The sequence below is a fragment of the Mus caroli genome, unplaced genomic scaffold, assembly GCF_978045245.1.
Source record: "Mus caroli unplaced genomic scaffold, Mus_caroli_1 scaffold_1, whole genome shotgun sequence".
NCBI lineage: Eukaryota > Metazoa > Chordata > Mammalia > Rodentia > Muridae > Mus > Mus caroli.
The window spans coordinates 158885535-158905847 of NW_028227256.1; the positions used below are offsets into that span (position 1 = coordinate 158885535).

At 42.3% G+C, this 20313-nt stretch overlaps 1 protein-coding gene across 1 annotated transcript in view; it reads left to right on the forward strand.

The window, feature by feature from the left end:
• Slc9c2 (solute carrier family 9 member C2 (putative)) overlaps positions 1-16908 on the forward strand; it is a 62555-nt gene extending 45647 nt beyond the window's left edge. Inside the window, exons 19-29 of the mRNA XM_021177277.3 lie at positions 313-364; positions 2503-2651; positions 3490-3615; positions 4123-4221; positions 7456-7623; positions 9379-9510; positions 12339-12524; positions 13282-13366; positions 14733-14788; positions 16324-16386; positions 16800-16908. Coding sequence (XP_021032936.1) covers positions 313-364; positions 2503-2651; positions 3490-3615; positions 4123-4221; positions 7456-7623; positions 9379-9510; positions 12339-12524; positions 13282-13366; positions 14733-14788; positions 16324-16359 — 1089 coding nt within the window. The 3' untranslated portion in view covers positions 16360-16386; positions 16800-16908. The remainder of the gene's footprint in view (positions 1-312; positions 365-2502; positions 2652-3489; positions 3616-4122; positions 4222-7455; positions 7624-9378; positions 9511-12338; positions 12525-13281; positions 13367-14732; positions 14789-16323; positions 16387-16799) is intronic.
• Positions 16909-20313: the final 3405 nt, after the last annotated feature.

Consider the following 20313-nt stretch of genomic DNA (forward strand, 5'->3'; position numbering starts at 1 on the left):
CAGTGGTGCACAGTAGGGTGCCAAGTACTCTTCCTTCCTTCCTTCCTTCCTTCCTTCCTTCCTTCCTTCCTTCCTTCCTTCCTTCCTAGCCAATAATAGTCACAGTGAAGCGTGACACTTATGCAAAATATCACCCATGCAACACTGTGCAATTTGAGTCCCGGGAGAATTGCACTGGAACTCCCCAAATGACAAACGCTCCCCAAATCACGCTGAGAATTTCTCTGTATTCCTGCTTCTCTAACTTTTACTCAGGCGATAAAGTCAAGATTGTACTTGGTGTAACGAGAACCATTTCTTAATTTCTTACAGAAATTATATGACATTTTAGAAAAAAACAAGCGAGAGGCTATTAGAGAACTAGGTAAGTGGTTAGAGCATTTGGTTTTCTGCTTTGTTTTTGCATAATTCTTTGGTTTTGTTTTCTTGTGGTTCTGACAGCCAGAATCCTAGATGATAGTGCTGTCAAGGTTGACTTCTGCTAAAGACTGGCTTCTTGCCGGGCAAACATGGCTGCTTGATTACTGTGACCCCGGTCTGACCTTTCCTGAACACACAGAGGGACTGCAGTGCCAATTTCTCTAGTGAGGGCCATCCTCACAAGCTGGAGACCCACCCTTATGACATCATTTAAGCCCATCATCTCTGTAAAGGCCCTTTTTCTAAATATGGTCACTGTGGATTCGAACCTCAGCGTGTGACAGTGACAGGTCCATGGCAGAGGGAAAAGATCTGGCAAGAAAAAGTCCCCCAAATCCGTAGAAATATCCATAGAACCTAACCACACATGGGTATTCTCTCCTTCATATGTGTGTATATAGTCTATGATGTCAGTTCTCCAGCTCTCTGCAGTGAGCATTTGTTCTTTTGTAATTGGGACGTTTGCGCTGAGAGGCAACACCTGTCCCCCTGCCATGAGCCTTTTCCTGACAGATATTCCTTAGGGCTCTGTTGCTCTGGGGTCATCACTGCAGAACATGGGGGAGGGGGGAGGGCTATGGTAGTGTAGGGAAGGCTCAAAGCAGGGGTGCCTGCTAAGATAGCAAGGTCAGACTGGAAGCAGGGGTGTGTGTTTAGATGGCCAGGAAGGAGTCCTTATAGTTTTTAGGAAAGGGCACATGACAAGAAGTTGTTCTGCCTCGTTTTTTATCCAGTAGACTCCAGAAAGTAGGGACTCCCACCCCACTCTATCCCCTCCCACCCCACTCTATCCCTCCCTCTTTAGTAGGACTGTCCCCGACTGTAGGACTACAGGAAAGGCTACTTTTGTTTGAGCATCTACGTTCAGTTCACTTTACTTGAAGGATGTTATGCTGAGCATCTTGGGTGTTCTTTCCTCATGTGATTGTTTCAGTGGGCATCGGGCCATGGCTCTGGCCTAAGGTAGACCATTAATAAATGGAAGTCACTAGAAAAGGGATAAAGGCCACTTTCAACTCATAGTCACACTGTAAGATGCCATATGGACTTAACGGTGACACACTTTCCCGATCCCGGTGGAAAGAACAGTCTAAGGGCTGTCTGATAGGATAAACCAAAAGATTCTGACGCTGTTTCAGTAAACTGAAAACCCATTGTTGCCATCTGCTTAGCGGAAGGTTTTTATTTTTTTTGCTCTTACAGTGCAGGGCCCTAGGACCTATGTAGCATGATGCTGCATCTTAGATGATATGGAATATTATGAAGTTTCCTCAGCTTTGTCCTGATTGATGGAGTGTCTGTTTCCACATGGTTCCTGTGAGTGGTTATGGAATGGGAATGTCAGCAGGAGCTAGAGAGTGATAAATATATATATATGTGTATGTATATATATACATATATTAATTTCCTCATTTAATTCTTATAATCACTACTTCTATGGCTATGGTCTTTATTATCGGTGTTTGGATCTGGTGCTTAGTGTGGTTATCTTGCCTAAGGCCACAAGATTTAAGAAGTGGCAATCAGATCTCTAGCACGGATAGATCTGGTACTAAAACCTATGCTCTAGACCATGGCTACCCTTTATTTTACTGATCAATTCATTTTAGTGGAAAAAAAAAGTGTAAGTACTTTCCATCCATCCATCAGACATTGTGCTCAGTGTAAAGATGACAGCGTGAGTCTAATTCCTGACTCCCTGTGTTTATTAAAAGGGAAAGTATTCTACTTGATCTCATCCATTTAAGTCTTTCGAATGAAAGTCTTTCTGTCATCCAACCAACAAAAGATATATGGAGGACGATGAGGCAGAGACATCAAACCCAAACTTTAGAGAAATGAGTTTTGGTGTAGACATCGTCAGAGATGCCATGGGAAAAAGGCAGAGTGGGTTAGCTGTGGGGGAAGCTAGCTTTTAGCTTTTTTATCCATCCAGTGGGGATGCAAATTCGTCCTACCAGCTTCATGGGTCAAGCTAGAACAAATGGCTATTCTACAAATACTTTGGATATTCTAATGCACTATTAGTTATTATAATCGTGGTTATTGCATAGGTTGCTCATCAAGTTTGATTCTTCTCAGGACTTATAGAGCATGAAGGCCGTGATGTTGTCATAGCTCTGAAGACGAAGCAGACAATCCGCAACGTGATTGCCAAAGCCCTGAAAAACCTCACCTTTCTTTGGTCAAGAGGCATTATTGACAAGCACGAGGGTATTGAGATGAACAAGGTAAGGATGCAGTACCCATCTTGTTTGGTTCGGTCAGCTCAGATGCCCCAGGATACAACGAGAAAAGCTGAGGAACCTGTGGAGCCACAGGTGCTGCGTGTGTAATGCCACCCACCCACCCCCGCCCCCACAGCATTTTTAATGCCTGTGGCCATCAAAGCCAGTGCTTCCTGACCATGCTCCAGCAGTTAGAACAACCTGACTGCAAGGGACAGAAACCAGCTGCAGTGAAGTTCAGTGAAGAAGTCAGCCTGGTAGTTAAAAAAAAAAAAAAGACACAGGAAGGACTGGCAGGGTGTGTGGTCAGGCCTCTAGAAGGGACTTAAAGAAAGATCTAGAAAGTTTTTCATATTTCCTTAGTTCTTATCAGGATTGCATCTGTGAAATCCTCCTCTGGCTTGTTTTCTGGACTTGGTAGATGTGTTAATTTATTTTTCTGCCTCTTTATCTATTGGTGGAGTTTGTACTGCCTAGTTTCCTGGCTTTGCTTTCCTCAGAGACAGTAACAGAGTAAAGGGAGTGTTTGTGTGTGTGTGTGTGTGTGTGCGAGTGTCTGTGTGTATGTATGTCTGTGTGTGTGTGTCTGTGTGTGTCTGTGTGTGTCTGTGCCTGTGTGTGTGTGTGTGTGTGTGTAAGACAGGGTAGGATGTCATGATTGAATTATAAAGATGGTAAGTTGGATCTGATTTAATAAGTGAAAACAGGAAGAAGACAATAGGGACACAAGAGGGGAGAAACTGAGTCACAACAGAAATTTATTTAGATTTCCTTGGTTTTGGTTTCAAGTCCATGCCCTATCACAACAGCAATCACTGTAATTTTGAATGTTCATTTTTAGGTTCTTCTTACAAAAATAAAAGCCTTGAATAACTTTCCAATGGCGATCCCACCTCCTACCCCTGACAAATACCTTCCCAACATCGTTTGGATGGAAAATAAGGATGTTCTCATTGAGTTCTTCAAGGTAATGATAATATCTTCTGTTCTGGCTCAGTCTTGTGGTAAACATTTTCCCTGGCCCCAACCAATGACTAAATAAAAGCATATCAAAAACAGAAATTTAGTTAAATTCAGCTCTTTTCTTTATGGGGTTGAAGGCATCAGAAACATAATTTAAACAAAAGAGAAAGAGTTCTGAAGAATCGGGGTTGCTGTTACAGCCCAAGCTCCAGAGAGGGATACAAACTTTCTTATTTGTTCATTTGCTCAGTCATCCCCCAAACATTTACAAGGTGTTAGCATTATTTATTATATAAGTACAAATTACAAAGTCTTTGTGCTTCTACTTTTATTTCTCAAAGTTGTTGTGTTATGTCTCTATAGGATAACTAACAACCAGAGAATACGTTTTCTGTGTTTATGTGACTTGAAAAGTATTTTTAAGTTTAACATTTTAATTCTGTTTAGACAAGGGGTCTATGACATTTTAGGGCTTAACTCTGTCCCCGTTTTATTTTATTTTTCCGCTCAGGAAAGAACGAAACTCACCTACTTTGACTATGGGGATATCATTTGTAGAGAAGGTGAAATGTCTCAAGGAATCTTCTTAATTATTTCAGGAATGGCAAGTGTAAGAAGAACGGGCTTTTAAATTTTTGTAATGCATTTTGAATATTATAGTTGTAATGTAGGGGTAAGTTTTGGAGCTGTAAAGTTTGGAATTTTGAGTCTCTCCCCCATGAAGCCATTTCTGCAAGGGTTAAGTGTGACAGCTGAGACAGAATGTTACACTTCATACTTGACCGAGTTTCCCCATTTTACAAAGCACTCTCAGAGTTACTTACTCTTCACAACAAAGTAGAGCAATTCATGGTTTGAAGATGTTCTGACATTGGAACACGCATGCATTTGGACTCATTTAGCTGAATGAGAACTCAGGCAAAGGGCTTGGCTGCAACTCAGAGCCTCACAGAGGTCAAGTTGGATGAAGATCAAAATACAACTTGGCAGTTGATCGATGTGAGGCTTCTGTTTAAATGGTGGGGGCGGGGGGGGGGAAGGGAGGAGTGAGAAAGGGAATATGAATTCAGTAGTGGGATGGGGCAAGAATCCTCTGTCTCAAGCAGCTACTACAGCGGTCAGCTTGGCCTATTTACTGATCAATTCCTAATTCCAAGCTGATGCTCTTATGTGACAAAGCTTTATCCTAGGGGGAAAAATATATTTGACTTCCAAATTTTAATATGAGTATTTCAGACCTTTTACTATTGAGAAAATAAAGTACTGTGATGAATATAATATAAAGACAATGAATTTGATTCTAGACAGTTTTGTTCATTGATTGAACAGCTATGTTACTTTGTTACTCTCATGAGCAAGCACTGCTCATTCTAGGTACAGGACTGACAAAACTGAAAAAAAAAATCTTGGCTCATTTGGAACTTAATCTCCAGTGGAAGAATAAAAGGAGAGGGCATAATATACAAAATAAGTTAAATGTATACATTGTAAATGAACTTTATTCACAGGATGTAATTGTTGTCTTGGAGGCTTACTGCTGAATAAGCTCACCCTTTCTTTTCTTTCTGAGCTCTGGCTGGCTGGTTCGAGTCGGCTGTTCCAGTTCAAACTCCTTTCCAAGCTGACTAATTCAATCTGGCTTCTCTCAGTTTCTCACTGAATTGTTCCACTTGGCCTCGTACTAACTTTGACAATATGTTCTAATCTCCTGGCTCCTTTACATTCTCTGGTTCATTCTGTCTTCACCCATGTCCTGTCTCTGTAAAACTGCCTCTCTCTCTCTCTCTCTCTCTCTCTCTCTCTCTCTCTCTCTCTCTCTCTCCCTCTCTCTGTCTCTGTCTCTCTGAGTGTGTGCATGCTGTTCTCTTAACTCACCTCTCTTTCCTGGGATATTCTCTTAAGTAGCCTCTTTTCGTCTGCTGTTCTCTTGAGAGTTGGGTGTGTCCTATCTCTGACTCTTTCTCTGATTTGTCACTTTGTCTGTCCATCAATTACACTTTCAAACATGGCTTCTTTCTTCTACAAATGAAATTTACCTTTATTATTAAGGATTAAAGGTGTGTACTAAAGGTGTGTCTATATTCCAGCCAGATCATACTGTAATCCAGAGTGTGTCTATATTCCAGTTGGATCACATAGACCTAGAAGGGATTTAGATGTGGTCTGTTCTCAGAGCAGCCATGTAGTGGGATTTAAAATTCCTCTACAATATACATTTAGTATAGTAAAAGAGGTGTCCTAGGAATTAGGATTCTCTAGAAAAACTTCATTCTTGGAATGAAGATGTGCCACCCATAGTACCTCTGATGTGGAGTGAACAAACACACCATTCCTTGCTTATGTTCACCAGCCTTTTTTCATTCTTGCATGGTTCAGGTTTCATTCTTGCCCTAGGGAATGGTGCTACCCATACTGGCTTGGTCAATAAACAAGATAATCCTTCACACATGCCCACAGATGAGCCTGATTTAGATAATTTCTCAGTTGAGACTCATCTCACGTGATTCTATGATGAGAAATTGTCATTTCAATCCAGTCAGGCTTTCTGTGGGTAGAAGCCCTGGTAACAAAACTAGTGGCCATGAAGGGATAATATTTTGAGTCCTTTGGATATGGCACTCCTAGGATTTCACCTGAGGCTATATGGTCCTGAGGAATTTGTTTGTTTGTTTTGTTTCTTGAGACAGTGTTTCTGTGTGTAGCCCTGGATGTTCTGGAATTTGCTTTGTAGACCAGGCTGGCCTTGAGCCTCTGCCTTCTGAGTGCTGAGATTAAAGGCATGCACATCTCCCTCTTCCCCCTCCTTCCTCCCCTCCCCCCTTTCTTTCTCCTTTCACAGTATTGATGTGTCTCTCACTGCCTATGAAGAAAACAACATAGCATAAAGAATGGGAAAATTAATTTATTTACAGCTCTGTCCATAAATGGGTAGAGGAAAATTCTTAATCTGTTTGGGCATTTCTCATAAAGATGAGCAGAGCTTAAAGAAAAGCCAGGAAATATGCACATGGTCGTAGCTTTTACCTTGCAAAGTGAGTCTTCTGATATCAGGGATCCAGTGGCTGCCTCATCCTTGCACTCAGCATGGAAATCCCAATTTCTAACCCCCTGTTGCAGCAGAACTCATCAGTGATAACTCAAGCAGAATCTGGTCTAGAATGAAATCTCTTTGTTGTAATGTTCGACTCTAAACACCAAATTAAATTTTGTTTCTTGTATGCCTTGTGTGTACCCTTAAAGACAATTTTATACAGTATTATTATTTTTTTTTTGCACCTATATTTTGACTGTGACCCATCACATAAGATCAAGTGTAGAATTTTCTACCAGTGGTGTTATTTCAGCCTTCAGAAAATTTCAGATTTTGGAACATTTTAGATTTCAGCATAGGGCCCTCCAGTCAGCGGTATGTAAAAAGTACTGCAGGTGTAAAGAACTTAGTTTTAATTTTTATAAAAGTAGTCAAGCAAGGCAGTGTGTTTTTGTTATTTAATCCTTATAAGTGTCTGGGGGCTTTTGTTTCTTTTGCTGGGTTATTGTTTTGTTTTTCGGTGCTAAGGATTGAACTTTACAGCCTTAAGCATGTTAGGCAAGTGCAGTATCATTGAGCTACACTCCCAGCCCAAGGGTCGTACTTTTCATATAAGTAAATCCTTTGCCTTGAGATGTTGAAATACAAAATAAACCATGACTTTCGTGGAAGTTAACACTTTCCAGACACGTTTCATTAAAGAATCTTTGACTTCCTCTGGAACAGTCATAAGAAAGGGTGGAGCTATAGTGTATTCAAAGGACTTAACTTTTTTTTTTTTTATTTCCCTTTTCATAATTTCTCTCCCAAAAGTTACATAGCTCATCTCCCACCTTTGGGATAGACTCAACCCAGAGGACTGACAGACAGTTCAAGACTATGTATACAGAGTACTGTACCAGTGGGGATGTACTTGGTGAACTAAGCTGTTTGCTTAAGCGTGAAATTGAATATACGGCCATCTGTGAAACTACGTTGCAGGTACAGAATAGCTCTGTTGTAGGCTATCAGTTAATCCTTGCTAAGAAAAGCCAGTGTCTTTCCTTGGGTTTGGGTTTTGATATTTTTTTTTGATCACCTGGTGCCAGCAGTGTAGAAGAGCGTAGAGAAGTTAAATCTCTCACATATGAGGCTCTGCTGCATCCTGCGTGGGTGAGCTATTTAATCTCAGTGAGTGTTGCTTTTCTTATTAAGTAGAGAGGATGCCTGTCCTTTGATGTTATGCAGATTAGAAAAATGTTTATGGTGCTCTTCTATTTGAAATGGTCACTGTTCTGAAAGCAAAGTGTTCTGTCAAAATACTCGCTTGTTTTTAAAACTCCCGTTCTTTCTTTTTTCACTTGCCGAGTAACAAGTTACTTGTTCAACATGTAAGTAACCTGAAATCCCATTTGGTGTGGACAATCGCAACAAAAGGGAGCTAAAGTTCCTACTATGAATTGTTCTCAGTCTTTGAGGCCGATAGAAGGAACGGAATAAAACACAGACTCTTAGAGGCATTGTGGAACAACAGAAAGGAATGGTGTTTCATTGAATGATACTACGTTGTTTCTGGACGAGGAGAGAAAGTGTGTATTTAGTCACATGTTTGAATGAACAATTCATTTAGCTTGAATTCTGACAGAGTACGCGAAGTTTGCCTCGGGAAAGGGGCGCCGCCGTAAGTAGGGGACAATGTGGAGTCATGACTGTGAGAGCTCAGTTTCCGAATCTCGGGCTTGGGAGCCAAAACTTCAACGTGACTGTTGAGTGATAAATTATCTGGGTATTTTAAAAGGCCTTTTAAGACATTTTTAAATTATATGTAGGTGTGTGTGTGTGTGTGTGCATGTGTGTGTGCATGTCTAAGCGTGCATGTGTGCCTGTAGGTATTTATGCCAGGAGAGGCCAGAGGCAGTAGATCCCTAGGAACTGGGCTTACAGATGATTGTGAGCCACCTGACATGGGTACTGGGAACCAAACCTGGGTCCTCTGGAGAAAAGCCAGCTCTTAACTGCTAATCCATCTCTATAGACCCTCTGGGGCTACTTTTTAAAGTTTATAACTTTCACTAGACTGCAGATTTTTATCTTCTTATATAACCTTTCCACAATGCCAATTAGAGTATTACATTAGTACTAGAGCAGCATAGAGTTGGAAGTTGGTTTTCTGAGAGATGGTGACCATCTTGTGAAAGAAAGATGAAATTTCAATACCTGTAAGTCATATAAAGTACTCAGAAATTGTTGGTTGTTTGTGAGCCTAGAGGCTGCCTGGGGCTGAGAAAAGAGAAAAACAAACCTGGGTATGCCCTGTACGTAGTTAAAACATTCCTGGGAACAGCTTGACCATAAGATAAATGGGAATGTGAAGACATAACAGGGCTATTTAAACTGAGTCAACAACTCACAGAACTCTGACACCCTGCACATACATGTAATTTTTCTGCTGATGTTTGAATAAGCCAATAGTGTGTCGCTATGCTGAATTCCACACCCCTAAGCCCCTTACCCCATAAAAATCCCTAGCTTTTGAGCCTCGTGGCCGACATCCGTTATCTCCTGTGTGGGATGCATGTCGGTCCGGAGCTCCGTTATTAAACGTCCTCATGTAATTACATCAAGAGATGGTCCTTTGTGATTTTTTGGGTGCACGCCGAATCGGGAATTGGGTGGGGGTTTCCCCACTAGGTCTAACACTTGCTTAATGATGGATTGTAATTTAGCTGTCTGTAGCCTGGCACCTTGCTATTTCAGGCCTTCTTCATCTCCTTGGAGGATTTATATGAAGGTTTTGATGTCTTCTGGCCATCTCTAGAATATAAAATGTGGCTCAAGCTTGCTCTTAGTATTGCAAATCAGTATTTTGAACCAAATATTGCTGGTGAGGTAAGTTATATGAAGAGAATATAAATGAATGGTATGTACCAAAGTTTTGATTTAGTAGATCTCATATTTTTCATACAAAGATAGAAAGGAAGGTGGTGACTTAGTTTGGGTTTTACCTCTGTGAATAGACACCATGACCAAGGCAACTCTTATTAAGGACAACATTTGATTGGGGCTGGCTTTCAAGTTCAGAAGTTCAGTCCATTATCATCAATGCAAGAGCATGGCAGCATCTAGGCAGACATGACACTGGAAGAGTTGAAAATTTTCCATCTTACTCCAAAGGCAAACAGAAGACTGATTTCCAGGCAGCTAGGATAAGGGTCTTAAAGCCACGCCCAGTATGACACCTTCCTCCCCACACCTCCTAATAGTACCGCTTTCTGGGCCAAGCATATCCAAACCCACAGGTGGTGTCGACTCTATTAAATGAGTTTTAACTATTAGAATTTTAACTACTGTCTCATCCTGAATCCCTGTGTCACTAACAGTCTTGCCAGGAAGATCCTCCAAAGCAAAGCATGTCATTAGTTAGAACACCTTGCTGAGGTGACTAAGTCCTGTTTATGAATTTTTCTTTCAAAGAGTAGTGATTCAAGTCTGTCCCCAGACCAGCATCTGTAGTCTTGGATTTGTATGTCACTCGGTATTTATACTCACCCCATGACTCAGAAGCTGAGGATGTGACAGACCCAAAGTGCAGTGATTTTCACTGGTTAACTATAAACCTTGGGTTAAAAAGACTATGTCCTCCAAGCCAGCCAGGGTTCATTTACAATACGACAATAATAACTCTCAGGAAAATTTTGGAGTAAGGAGACTAAGATTCATGGCCTTTTATATTGTCTCTCCAAGGAGTAAGACAATTACGAGTGTAAAATGAGCCTCCAGAGAGGAAAGTTAAAGCCAGGGGGTTGGACTTTCTCGGCAGCAGGGCAAATGTCCTTCATAATCATGCTTTGATTCACCAGCCATGCAAATTCATGATGCAAATGAGAATGGTCAGAAATAAAATGTTAAGGGCAATAATGTTTATGCACAATCCACTTAATTTTGCTGTTGCTGAGATAAAACACTCTGACATTTGCAACCTAATGGTTAGTTCGTGGTTCAAAGTAAAGTCCATTATGGAAGAGGAGTCAAGGCAGCAGGAACTTGAAGCAGCCGGACACATGACACCCGCAGGCTGCTCAGAAAGGAATGGATGCTCAGGCTCCCTTCGCTACTCAGTGCTGGTTTGGGATCCCTGCCCACAAGGAAGATTAATTAATTAATAAAGATTATATTAATTAACATAATCAAGGCAATCCCTCACAGGCATGCCCAGAGAGCCACCTCCCTAGATTCTTTCCAGTTGATAGCACTAACCATTACCTTCCTAGTCTTTCTCCTCAAGGAATAGCTATTAGATCTTCCATAACCGCCTGGATAAGTTCAGAATCTAATTTTCCCCAATAACCGAATGACTTTAAGAAGGGGAGGAGAGACTGTTCCAGATCAAGGAATGTAAATACAGAAAAAAGTTAGCACTTTGGGTCTTAAATCATATTTTATACAACTTGGGAAACTTGATTGTGGTATGACTATTAGCTGATACCAAGGAGTTCAAAATTATTTATTAGGTACTTAATGGCATCATGGTTAAGTAAGCAATGCTTTAAAAACCTCATTTTCAACTAAGGGTAGGAAAATTGAGGCAAGAGGATCAAGAGCAACAACAGGCTAACCCCGATTACAGACTGATACTCTGTCTGAAAACAAAACCAGAAATAAAACAAACACAAATATTTTTAGGTGTGAAAAACTGAAATGAGAAGAAAGTAGGATTTGTTTTAAAATACAACAACAACCACCAACCAACGTATAGAGCAATAGTGAGAAGGTTTTAGGAACTATTTCCTTCTGAGAATCCCATGAAAGAGATAATCAATGATTTTTGGCACCCCAGACATGCATTAGATAATATTCCCACCCATCCACCTCTATGTCGATCAACATGCATGTATTCTCAAACTTAAATATCACATTTTAAATGTCCACCCCCTTGTTGCAAAATCTTAGATAAAAATGTTTGCTAATTTTCTTATGTTTGCTGGTGCCCCCCGCCCCGAAAATAACCACAGTTGCCAGTGACTGACAACTGAGGGCTGCCCTGAAAGCAATGCTGGCTCCTGCCAAAAGGGAATGTCTACTCTAGGCTTTTCTCCTTGGGTTGTACCTGGACGCTTTTACCTTCACACGGTGTCCTGCCTGTATCCAAGTTTGTCTGCAACTTTCTCCCACTCCCACACAGTCTCATCACCAACTGCATCTCCGTAGCCCTACTTCCAAACTAAGTCATATTCTGAGATGTTGAAGGTCAGAACGACAAGTAAGACCTTTAGGAAAGGGCACTCAATTCCACCCACAAAGCAGATTCTGTTCAGTTCCAAAGTCTGTGATTCAGAGCCATCATCACATGTGGCTCAGGTGAAGTAAGTACCCTGACTGCTCTGGCTTCTGCTTTGTGTCATTATTGCTTATTCAGTTGTCACACGGGACATTTGCTTATGGCCAGAAGAAACCCATGAGTCTGAAGCCTGGTTAAGCCTAGAAATCCAATACCACATAGCTGATCACATGGATCACATGGTGAAGCTGAAGGCTCCTTCATCAGGCAGGGCAACCAAATTCAAAGTCATTTGCAGAAGCCAGGCTAAACTAAGTTCTGTTGACTCCGGGATCTATGTGCAATCTGACCTCCTCAAGTAACCCAGACCAGCGCAACTGTTTCCTTCTTGATATCACGTGTCCTTTTGTTAGACTTATACAGTGTAATTTCCTGGTAGGATTTAAAGTTTCACAAGTGTGTGTTGTACAATCACGCATATGTGGAGACTCTGTCAAGCTATAACGAGATGACTCTTAATCACGTGATCATGAAACTCATTATTCTGGTGTATGGCATTGTGATCAATAGCAAGACGGAAGAAACATTTGTGGCGCCCAGCATCATCCCTAAGTCTTGTGAGCAGGTAAGAAGCACAATTTCTAAAGAGCCCATGTGCTTTGCACGGTGCTCCACGAGCGGTTTTAAAGCTCAGCTGATGACAGCTAACTGTGTATTTCATTGAAATTTAAATTTGGAGTCCGGATGTAACAACTGGCTGGCACCTACTGGATGCAGGAATCAAACAAGCCACTTAGCTGTTCTGACCTTTAGTTTGCTACTTAATGCAAGGAGGATGCTGGCAGCAGCCCTGTTGCTAGGCTAATATGAGGACCAAATGAAGAGATGCTAGCCTAGCTTAATCACTGTTCTTCTGCTCCTTGCATCCCGGGAGGCCGGTGCGCAGGCTGCTCTTAAGTAGTGATCTTCAGTATAGTGTAAAGGTAATCCAAGGCTTGCTAGCTGTGCCCGTCTCTCCAGATGGGGGTGTTCTAGTCCAGTTACGAGTAAGGAGTAGACGTTTTTCCTTTGGATTCCACAAACACGCAAAAGACAATTTTCTGGCCTGGTACAGGGCCAGGGTGGTAAATGCTGGAGTCCCAGCAGTTTGTCAGGGAGAGATGCTAGCAAGTTGGAGGCCAGCCAGGACTAAGTCATGAGTTCCTGCCCCAGAACACAAGAAAACAGACAGACAGACATGCATACATGCATGCACATGGCTTAGGTTGGAGATCTAGCGATGTTTCAGCTTGTTTCTTGCAGCCTTTACAAAGACTGGCGAGCAGCCACTTAGGGATCAGATATCTGCTCTTTTGACCGGTTTTTATTTCTTTTGCCTGTAGATCCAGGGGATTTCGGATGTAAGCAAGCTCCTCATAATCCCGACATCTGAGCCTGCCAAAAACGATGCGACCTCCCATGCCATGGGTAAGGGATGATAGACAGCTTTTTAGTGGCAAGACAACTATTGTGAACCATTTCAATGAATGCAAATTTCTTTTAATTCTGGAAGGGCCCCACTCTGGGGCCCACACTGGATGTCACTTTGCCTTTGGGAGGTCACCTATCAAAGACTAAGATCCAGACTCTAAAATCCATGTGGCTCTTGCCTCTCCTCTGTCCCTCCTCCCTTTTGATAGCTGACAACAAGACCTGTTAAACTGAGCCACAAAGTGATTTTGGGGTGCTGTTGATGTGGGGAGAGGGGAGACTCCCACAGTGGGGTCAGGCAGAGGTGGGAAGCTGGTCTGTTCCTGGTAACTGAAGGGAATATGAAGCCTGACCCACCCTGCTTGAACATTACAAGCTACAGTCATAGGCACAAGTCCAATGGCTTGCATAGGAACACTTTGAAGGTCAGTAAGTAATTGCAGTCAGTAGATGCAGTTTTCAATCCTTAATCATGCTTCTGAGCACTGATTATAGAGAAAACAGTAGGTAGGAAGGCTTTGATCTAGAGAAAATAAACTCAGGGGCTTCATTCTGTACTCATTGTCCTTGCCTTGCTGGGTTCAATCACAACACCATCCCATCTGTCCCAGCTTGAGTACAGAGTCGGCTTGGGTGTTATGGTAGATGAGACCATGCAAATCTTTTTTTTTTTTTTTAATGTATACGAGTGCTCAGTCTTTCTGTATGGCTGCATGATAGACGAGGGCATCAGATCCCACTACAGATGGTTCTGAGTGACCATACAGTTGCTGGGAATTGAACTCAGGACCTCTGGAAGAACAACCAGTGCTCTTGACCACTGAGCCATGCAATTCTTAATGAGCTGCTAGTTTGAGAGGAAACCTCTCTTTCATCGGGCCCTTTGGCAAGATACTAGGTCAAAGGAAGCATTAGTTCTATGGGAGGCGTGAGATAAAACTCAAAAATGTTAAGACTAGTCCCTTGAGTTTGGACCCTGACACATATTTTTCTTTGAAAAATTTCAATAGGTTGTCATGGGAAAAAAATAATAGAAAAGTGAGCTGGTTTGGCAGTATGCAGCCCTCATTCCCATACGTGGCAACAATGAGTAAGATATCAACTGACTTGTGTAGTGGGAGCACACTGTAGTCCACACTGTACCCTCTTGCCTGGACACAGTCTGCTTTGTTTGTGGGACCTGCTTGCCCGTATGGTAGACCTTTAGGAGCTAATTTACAGAACTCCAAGGGAAGAAAGTAAAGAGTGTGTTTGGAAAGGGGAAGGAGAAGAGAAGACTTGGGTGGAGAGAGCAGACTGATATTCCAAACCTCCTGCTGCCTTTCTCAAATATTCCTTTTTTTTTTTTCCCTCTTCGCCTCAGTCAGCACTGGTCTTCGAACGACCAAGAAAGACTATAACTGGAAGAGAAAAGATGAGGTAATAAACTGGGCAATTGGGATAGGTTTTCCTTCTTGTGACTATTAACATACATAGCTACAAATAGATTGCGTAAGTCAGGTGCGGGGGCACACGCCTATAATCCCAGCACTTGAGAGGACCTGCTGGAGGACCTGGAGCTTCAGGTCATTCTTAGCTACCTAGCAAGTCTGAGGGCAGCCCAAGCTGTGTGAGACCCTGTTTCTAAATAAATATACAAATAAATAGTGAGATGAGGGAGCAAAATGCAGTGAGGAAAGACGACTTGTTACAACTCACTGGATTGGCCTAACTGAGGCAAAGCTAATCTGTATTGCTTAAAAACTAAAATTAGGGAACATTGTTTCGAATCGTGTAACTTTGAGGGCTGGGGAAATGGCTCGGTGGCTAGTGTGTTTCCTCTACAAGCTTTGAGGACCCTAAGTTTGGATACCCCATCTTCATGGAAAAGCTGGGCATGGCAGCAAGCACACTGCTGTGGCTTGTGACTAGGGAGGAGAGGTGGATTGTGGGGTCCCCTAGCCAGCCAGTCTAAAAACTGTCCCAGGCTCAATAAAAGACCTTGCCTCAAAAATAAAATAAAGAAAAAAAAATGGAGGCACGATAGGGGAGCTATCTGAGTATGCCATCCTCTGCTCGCCTTCTGGGCACAGGCATGGCGGCATGCTCACATACGCATATACAACATGGACACACCCAGTTTTTCTCTCCTCATTCTTTCTTGATCCTTACTTCAGAAAGTAAGGATCTGTGAGGAGAGGAGGGACACCCAGCAAGCTCAGACCCAAGCAGGGGGCTGTCCAAGCATTCATGCTTCTCCCTTTTAGGGTGTGCTACTGGGGAGGCCGGACAGCCAGGCCTCTAAAGTCACAGACAGATTGTGGACGTCTTCCTAGAGTATCATCCAAATGAACTGCTAGCTTCCTTAAACTAACAGTTTCATAGTCAACATTATTGAGTAGGATGGCAAGCTTATTTGGATTTTTAAAGATAAAGACGGAACCTTTAAAAAGTATTAGTTTATTTAATTAAAATATTATTGCATCATTTCTCCCTCCCTCTTTGTTCTCTAACTCCTCTCATGTTCCCCCTCAAATTTATGGCGTCTTATTTTTTAAATTATTGTTGTTACACTCGTGTGTGTGTGTGTGAATAAATATAAAACTCTATTTGGGCAAAGAAAAGCAAACAAAACAGAACCAACCTCATTCTATAGAAAGAGAAGGGTTCTCAGCACCCCCATTGGTAGCTCACAACCATCTCTTCAATTCAGGGGATCCAGGTACTGCAGACATACATACATACATGCAGGGAAACACCCAGGCACATAAAATAAAAATAAATTATTAAATAAAAATTAGAAATATACATGTTAATCATAGTGTAACTCAGAGCCCTTAGTATGTAAGCTCTTTTAAGGGTAAATGTGCCAGATAATGAAATAGAAACCTTTCCTTAACTTTTGATTCCATTTAACTGGTAAGAAGCCTTTTGTGAAGTGCTCATAGTCTAATATCTTTGACTTTCTTTTGCAGTTTGAAAGTGGACACCTCTTTAGAAAGGCATTTTAATGAGACAGCTCTGGTGTGTGGAGTCAGGTAAAGGCAGATCTGATGGCGTAGCACAAATGACACCAACTTAGAAACTGCTAGCTTCCTTAAACTAACAGTTTCATAGTCAACATTATTGAGTAGGATGGCAAGCTCCAACTGCTCCAACTGTTCACTGCTGCATTTATTTCATAAGCTATTCATAGACTGCCGTGAACACCTCAGATCTTCAGTAACTGCATTACACTTGAGATACTCATAATTCTCCAGGATAGTATAAAATCCTTTAAAACTTAGTGATGGGACTCTTCCTCTGGCTGAGCACAAGCCGTAAACAGTAAGCTGGCAAATGAAACGTAGGTACAGTTAATGCGGTGGTCTAAACCACCATACCTGCAGATTTTACCCGTGAAGTTGTCATACTTTGTGACTCTCTGACACTCTGTATCTTCCCTCTCTAGCTTACGGTGCGGAGGCTGGGGAAACGCTCCAGTCTTGGTTACTGGGAACAGAGTTTGGGAGGAGTCTGCATTCTCACACTGCGCAGTCCTGTCTGATGGAACTTCCTGCTTTATTTTTCAAAGTCAAATAAAGGTAAATGCTATGGTTAATGAATAACTGTTCAGAATCCGTTATTCCTTCTCACTTCGACCAGATGGAGAATATATGATAGTTTCAAGGAAACAAGGATAGATGTAAATAAATAAATAAATAAATAAATAAATAAAATAATATGGGAGAGAAAGCAGAAGCTTGTAACCCTTCTCAGGGCGGGTCCTGCGTGGCCTTCGGTGTGTCAGGAAATATGAGGTGTGGCTGCACACTGCTGAAACCTGACTGTACTTGAGAGCTTCATTTCTTCTGATCTGGTATGTCCAGTGCTGTCGCTTTCTTGTGCCTCACCCACACTCATCCTTGGCCTTGGCCTCTCGAGTCCATGAAACACCTGTATCGCCGGGTGCCCCACTTGCTTTTCAGGAATGGTGTAAAGAGCTTTCAAACAAGGTGGAGGGCTGCTTAGTTTTGATGTCAGTTTGCCACAACAGAGACTTGAGGAGAGAGCCTCAGTTGAGGAATTTACCTAGATGGAGTGGGCCTGCGGTGAATTTTGTGGTGGGGGTTGTCTTGACTGTTAACTGATGTAGGAGGATCCTGTCTCTTGGGGGTGGTACCACTTCAAGGGTGGGGCCCTGAACCGTTTAAGGGTGAAAAAAATAGAAGCATCAAGCACAGACACATTTACTCTTCTTTGCTCTTGTGGATGTGGTATGACCAGCTCTTGCCCAAAATGACGGCCTAGAACCGTAAATGAGATAAGCCCTTCTCCACCTGTTATTTCTGGTCAGGGTGTTTTATCACTACTGTAGAGAAACAAAACCAGGTACCTTTGCCTTTGAGAGCGGAACAGACACTGGTGAGCGACACCAGTTTGCTCGGCCTGCCACTAGTACCTGGACTCTATGTATGTATGGTTCTGTGGTCCCAGTCTCTGGGCTCTTCATTTTAATGGACCGCTCAGTATATTTAGTGCATACATAACCTTGCACTCAAGTATAGGTGGGATAGATGGACTAGAAAAAGGCATAAGGTTTATGGTCTTGCTTAGGAGGCATATTAGCACGTAGCTGAAATGATTAGAAGACAGTACTTGCCTCGGTGTATACAGAACGTGTTGTGCTTCAGATGACTAGAAAACAAATAGGACAGTTTCCTGAGAGTAGAAATGATCAAAGACTAGGTTTTCTCTCTCTGCTCCGTTACTCACTTGTTCAGTCTCATACTGTGGTGGTGTGTGTTTTAAATCACATCCAGTAACAGAAAAAAAACCAATCCCTCCCACCACCAAAAAAACAACAATTAAAAAAAAAACCCGCCTCAGCTTTGGGGCTGGAGAGATGGCTCAGCGCTTAAGAGCAATGACTGCTCTCCCAGAGGTCCTGAGTTCAATTCCCAGCAACCACATGGTGGCTCACAACCATCTATAATGAGATCCGATGCCCTCTTCTGGTGTGTATGAAGACAGCTACAGTGTACTCACATACATGAAAAAAAAAATCTTAAAAAAAACCAAAAAACAAAAAAAACCCAAAACCCTGCCAGGAACCCCGTTCCCCCGAATCCTGCTAACTAGCTAAAGAATTACTTTAGAAGCCCAGCATGGAGGCTCACACCTAGAATCCTAGCACTTGGGAAGTAAAATTAGATCAAAAGTTCAAGGCCAGCCTATACTGCTAGGAATCTTCTATTTGTGTCTCATAGGCAAGAAGTGATTACACACAGGGGTTTCTAAACCTGTCAGTCAGAAGAGGATGGTAATGACTTAAAAAAAAATTAATTTATGTGTATGCATCCAGGTGGAGGTAGAGGACAGCCTTAGGTGTCCTTCAGGAGCTGACCACTGTATCTTCAAACAGGATCTCTCAGTGGGACCTGGGACTTGCAGAGTAGAGCTTGGGTTGGTTGGACAGGGAGACCCAGAGATACAGCTGTCTCTTGACTCCTCAGCGGCGGGATTACAAGCATGCCAGCACCATACGTGGCGTTTTATGTAGGCACTGGAGACTGTATGGCAAGCACTTCACAACTTGCATGGTTTTAAACAAGAAGGGACAATGAGGGAGGCCATACCTGGGTGCTGCTTGTAGGACCTGACAGCTCAACTCGATCATTTAGACAGTCATCTCTCCTGCTGACCTCTTTCTGAGAATGGAGATGAAACCAGCTTTGACAAAACCAGAGTTCAGCTTGTCACTGTGATCTTCTTAGAAGGCTATACTATGCTCGAACCTAAAGCATTTAATGCTGTAAGAGCCATATGAACTAATTCCAATTCTTCCTTTCTAGGGCTAGGGTCAGTGGCACACACACCTTTAATCCCAGCTGTTGGAAGGCAGGGGCAAGTGAGCCTCTGAGAATTTGAGGCTAGATTGGGCTATATAGTGAGCTCCTGTTTCAAATCAAATTTTAAAAAGCAAATTCCTTGTTTCATACAGGCATAATTCCATTTTGAAAAACCAAAATACCAAAACTGTTTAGTGAAAAGTACCAGAATTCAATTATCCCCATCCCCCCCATCCCCCCCGACAGGGTTTCTCTGTATAGCCCTGGCTGTCCTGGAACACACTTTGTAGACCAGGCTGGCCTCCAACTCAGAAATCCGCCTGCCTCTGCCTCCCAAGTGCTGGGATTAAAGGCATGTGCCACCACCACCCGGCTCAATTTAAAAAAAAAAAAAAAAAAAAAAAAAAGCATTTTTATGCTGACATCAATGTGAGTAAAATAGTCAAAATACCAAGATTTAGGAGTTTGAGTGAGGATGAGCAACAATATTTGTGGGGATGAGGGAGAAAATGATGAGTTTGCTAAATCAATGGCACAGTCCATTGGTCAGTCAACACAAGACTCACGTTTGCGTGATCAACAATGGCGGTTTAGATTTTGAACTTTTGTCATCAAAGCTGATGGCATAGGGCATGATGGTGACATTTGTAATCTGAACCCCTGGGGAGCTGTGGCAGCAGGAAGGATTTCAGGTCTAGCTTGGGCTACATACAAAACAAGCCAGTATCATAAACACACAAAAACCAGAAACGCCTCAACAGGAACTGGAAGCCAGACTTCCCATTAAAAGCAAGGACCAAAGTAATTACGTGTTAATGGAAAAGAGCAAGCAGTGAGGTGCCTCCTAGGAGGGAGATGACCCAGGACCCACCACTGCCTTGACTTTAACTCTCCAGCTTGACACCTAGAAATAAACATCCCATGCTCAAGCCAGGCATCTTTGTTACAACCTAGACTAAGACTCACAATGACCTTCTACTTGGACTAATAGCACTGTATCTAAGTTGGAATGAAACCATTCAGTTCAGAGTAGAAAAACAAAATATACCACTATCTCAGAGCTTATTTTAAGCCCCATTACACTGCTAAGACACTAATTAGGCCAGGCTACCTAACCATTAGTAGTTCTCAACC